This window comes from Sinocyclocheilus anshuiensis, unplaced genomic scaffold (genome assembly GCF_001515605.1).
Source record: "Sinocyclocheilus anshuiensis isolate Anshui unplaced genomic scaffold, SAMN03320099.WGS_v1.1 scaffold1761, whole genome shotgun sequence".
Lineage (NCBI taxonomy): Eukaryota > Metazoa > Chordata > Actinopteri > Cypriniformes > Cyprinidae > Sinocyclocheilus > Sinocyclocheilus anshuiensis.
Window position 1 is genome coordinate 301,239 of NW_015538073.1, and position 4,295 is coordinate 305,533.

The window sequence follows — 4,295 nt, forward strand, 5'->3', positions numbered from 1 at the left end:
GTTTCTTGAGCAGCAAATCAGCATATTAGAATGATTTCTGAAGGATCATGTGACACTGAAGACTGGAGTAATGATGCTGAAAATTCAGCTTTGATCACAGAAATAAATTGCATTTAAAATTATATTCAAATAGAAAGCAGTTTTTTTAAATAGTAAAACTATTTCACAGTATTACTGCTTTTGCTGTAATTTGGATAAAATAAATACAGGCATGGTGAGCATAAGATAATTCTTTAAAAAACATTAAAAATCGTACTGTTCAAAAACTTTTAACTGGCAGTGTAATTATTCACGGGTTTTTTTTGAAGTGCCCACGCTAACAATATCGTGCATGTTCATTATCGTGATATATTGTAACACCGGCACATGTCTAGTGATAATCTTCTTTGCTTGTATTTCTTGGGGCATTTTCACAGCAATAGTGGTTTGGGTGATCCATTTGACACTTGTGTTTTCTCGGCAGGTCCTGTAGAGTCGATGGATCAGCCGGACTCGGATGCAAGATTGCTGGGTGGCTGTGAGCCGGACCACAGCCTCTCTCTTCCCAATGCCCACTCATCCGACCTTTCTAGCCCTACTGCCGACCACGCTGTTTCCTTACCGCTTGCAGAGGCTTTTCCCTTCATGTCTCAAGAACAGCTCCTCCAGCTTCTCTCCTCCAATGCCGGTCTGCCTTCCCTGTTACCGCCCTTTCTCGGCTCCCTGCCTTTAGGGGTCTGGACGAGCACCCAACCTTCGGTGCCCGGCGGTGCCCAAGCCCAGCCAACCAGTGCCATCCTAAACCAGGGCTCTCCTCTCAACGTCCTAAACCAAGGCGAGCTTCCTCTCAACCTCGTGAGCCTTTTAAATCCGCCAGGTTCTGCTGCAGCTGAAGCAGGGGAGGAAGGTGGTGAAAAACCCCCCGGGCTTCAAGCCCTCCTCATGGCTTCGTTGCTGCTCGGCCAGAATCCGGCTGCCATGTTGCCACTACCAGCGCTCAACCTGGAGCTTCCTACACTGCAGCAGCTCTTCACAGACGGAGTGTTCCTGGAGAAGACCCCCGCTCTGCTAGATTCGGTCCTGATGGGGCCGGGGCTCCTGGAGGCTCTACAAACTCTAGCACCCAGCACAGACGGCCAGTCGCTGCTTCTTTCCGCCCCTCTCACTCCACCCCCTCATGCCTTTCTGTCGCTCAACCCCGCTCTGTTGACCGCAGCTCTCGCCCAGACCGAACCCCTACCCAACCACACTCCATCCCCCCCGCCTCATTCTCAGGTAAACGCACCAGTTGCATGCTTCGCTGCATGTGCACATGCATGCTTCCAATTGATGCATCTGTTTACAGTGACAGGGTTTCCCAACCAGATGTTCTTCCCCTAGTGGTTAATGATGGAACTGCATCACATATGTGACCCTGGAGCACAAAAGCAGTCTTAAGTCGCTGGGGTATATTTGTAGCAATAGCCAACAATACATTGTATGGGTCAAAATGATTGATTTTTCTTTTATGCCAAAAATCATTAGGATATTAAGTAAAGATCATGTTTCATGAAGATATTTTGTAAATTTAGTACCGTAAATATATCAAAAATTCATTTTTGATTAGTGATATGCATTGCTAAGAACTTCATTTGGACAACTTTAAAGGTGATTTTCTTAATATTTAGATTTTTTTGCACCCTCAGATTCCAGATTTTAGTTGTATCTCAGCCAAATATTGTCCTATCCTAACAAACCAACCAAACCATGATTTATAAATTGTCAATTTCAAAAAATTGGTTTTGTGGTCCATGGTCACATTTGTGCATGTTTTATACTAGAGTGTGAATTTCATATAAGCTATAAAAATAAATGTCTGGGTTGGGGTTAATCTCAAAATCAAAAGGATTGGACGTTATATTCTTCTAACTGTGGCATTATTTTCATGACAGTTATGCGCATTTAAACTCCCAATCTCCATATTTTTAGCCACCTACTATAATGCATTTACTGTAATGCAAAACAAATAATGAAATACTATTTAAATTGTAATTTCCAAGACCTTGTGTCTGGCGCATGCATGCATGTTTTTTTTTTTTTTTTTTTGCATTTCATTGAGAATTTATTTTGAATTAAATTGTCATGAAATTGATGTCACATTGCAAAAAATCTTAATGCTAAAGGGATAATTCACCCAAAAATGTTAATTATCACCATTTACTCACCGTTATGTTGTTACAAACCCGTAACCCATTTTAGTTACTTGGACTTTCAATTGAGACACAGGTTAAAAAAAAATCTTAATTTGTGTTTTGAAAATGAACCAAAGTCTTATGGACTTGGAATGACGAGGGTGAACAAATGACAGAATTTTTTTTTTGGGTGAGCTAAGTTTTTAATAAAATTAGGCTTTATTTTATGTATGTGTTGTGAAATATGGGGACGTTTCTACACTCAGAATGTCCATGCAGAATTGCCTGAGCTAAATTATAGAGGTCAAATATCAGGGAAATTCACCTGACAAAGGTTGGGAGTCCTTGTATTAGGCGTTTGCCAGTGGAACATTGTTTTGATATCCAAGTACATCCATCTTGTGCAATACATATGTGAATCTGTGTGGCTGTAGGGGACTCTGTCCAGCCCAGCTCTAGTTTCTACCTCGGTGTCCTGCGGCCCTCTGGTGTCCAGCACGGGGCCCGAAGTGTGTGACCCTCTCCAAAGTCTTATGGACTTGGAATGACGAGGGTGAACAAATGACAATTTTTTTTTTGGCTGAGCTAAGTTTTTAATAAAATTAGGCTTTATTTTATGTATGTGTTGTGAAATATGGGGACGTTTCTACACTCAGAATGTCCATGCAGAATTGCCTGAGCTAAATTATAGAGGTCAAATATCAGGGAAATTCACCTGACAAAGGTTGGGAGTCCTTGTATTAGGCGTTTGCCAGTGGAACATTGTTTTGATATCCAAGTACATCCATCTTGTGCAATACATATGTGAATCTGTGTGGCTGTAGGGGACTCTGTCCAGCCCAGCTCTAGTTTCTACCTCGGTGTCCTGCGGCCCTCTGGTGTCCAGCACGGGGCCCGAAGTGTGTGACCCTCTGGCCGAGCAGGACAAGAACAACACCCAGACACCTCAATTCCTGCCGCCTCTGCTCGCCCACGGGGTTCTTGGTAAGTGGATCAGTGTAAAATGCATCTGAAAATGACCATTTTAAATGTGCCTTGCTTTGGAATAACGGTGTTATAATTATACAAATATATAGTATGTGATTACACTCAGTTCTTCTTTCAGTTAGTGTGACTTTACGGTAATTTTAATAGGGCTGGGACAATAAATCGATGCATCGCGAATCGAGAAATGATTCCGCATCGATTCTGAGATTTCCCGAAGGCATCGCGATTCATATTATATATTTTTAGATTATTTATGTTTGTTTGTAATATGTGTTTTTTCATTTGAATATTTTCAATAATGAAATTAGTGATGGATAAATAAGAATAATTTCAAATATTTGTGAATGTATCATTTTCCATTATAAAGCGGATAGTTCCGGTGCTTGATTCTGATTGGCTGAGCCGTGTTCGAAGCTGTTGTAAATGACTCTACAAAGTAACATACACCTTTGTTTACGTTGAATCGATTCTGAGCTTAGTTTTTAACAGCAGATGGCACTGCGTGCTTTAGAAATAGCTGTATTTTGCTTGCTTTCCAGTTCCTTACGCACTATTTGAACCTAAAATAATAATTCATAAAGTTCGAAAAGGTTGAATTACAAGAATGTTCACAGTGGGCTGTGTTTACGCTAATCTCGCATCAAGAAAGCATAAAAGCAGATGTGCAAGTATATTTAACCCCTTACATGACTCACGCGCTAGCGCTCTTCTTCGTGAGCGTTTGAGTGTGCGGTTAAAAACTATCCTAGAGCGCCATCTGCTGTTAAAAACTAAGCTCGGAATCGATTCGAGAGAGAATCCCGATGCATTCAGAAAATCTCAGAATTGATGCAGAATCATGACGCATCGATTTATTGTCCAAGCCCTAAATTTTAAGTCTTTAATGAACCCAAGAGGGCTATTGTTTCTTCCGATAGGGACTTTAATAATATTGTATTTTGAGTTTGCATTTGAAATTTGGCGGACATTGTATATTTGTGTACGCAGTGTTGTTTTAGTACTGATATACTATTAAAGTTTTTGTTAATATTTTGAATTAGATTTTCATTTTAATTTTACAGTTTAGTAATTTGTCGTTTTTGTTATCATGTTTTTTTGTTTTTAAATGGGTCTAGTTTTTACTACGTTAAGTGCTTTTTGCAACTAGGTGTTTTTTAT

At 40.3% G+C, this 4,295-nt stretch overlaps 1 protein-coding gene and 1 long non-coding RNA gene across 2 annotated transcripts in view; one reads left to right on the top strand and one right to left on the bottom strand.

The window, feature by feature from the left end:
• Positions 1–4,295, top strand: part of LOC107683614 (methyl-CpG-binding domain protein 6-like) — a 28,504-nt gene that overhangs the window by 13,320 nt on the left and 10,889 nt on the right. The window contains exons 7-9 of the mRNA XM_016479683.1: positions 464–1,254; positions 2,585–2,668; positions 3,059–3,134. Coding sequence (XP_016335169.1) covers positions 464–1,254; positions 2,585–2,668; positions 3,059–3,134 — 951 coding nt within the window. The remainder of the gene's footprint in view (positions 1–463; positions 1,255–2,584; positions 2,669–3,058; positions 3,135–4,295) is intronic.
• The window catches only part of LOC107683615 (uncharacterized), a 22,339-nt gene that overhangs the window by 5,315 nt on the left and 12,729 nt on the right, over positions 1–4,295 (bottom strand). Inside the window, exon 2 of the long non-coding RNA XR_001633739.1 lies at positions 686–689. This is a non-coding gene — a long non-coding RNA (uncharacterized LOC107683615). The remainder of the gene's footprint in view (positions 1–685; positions 690–4,295) is intronic.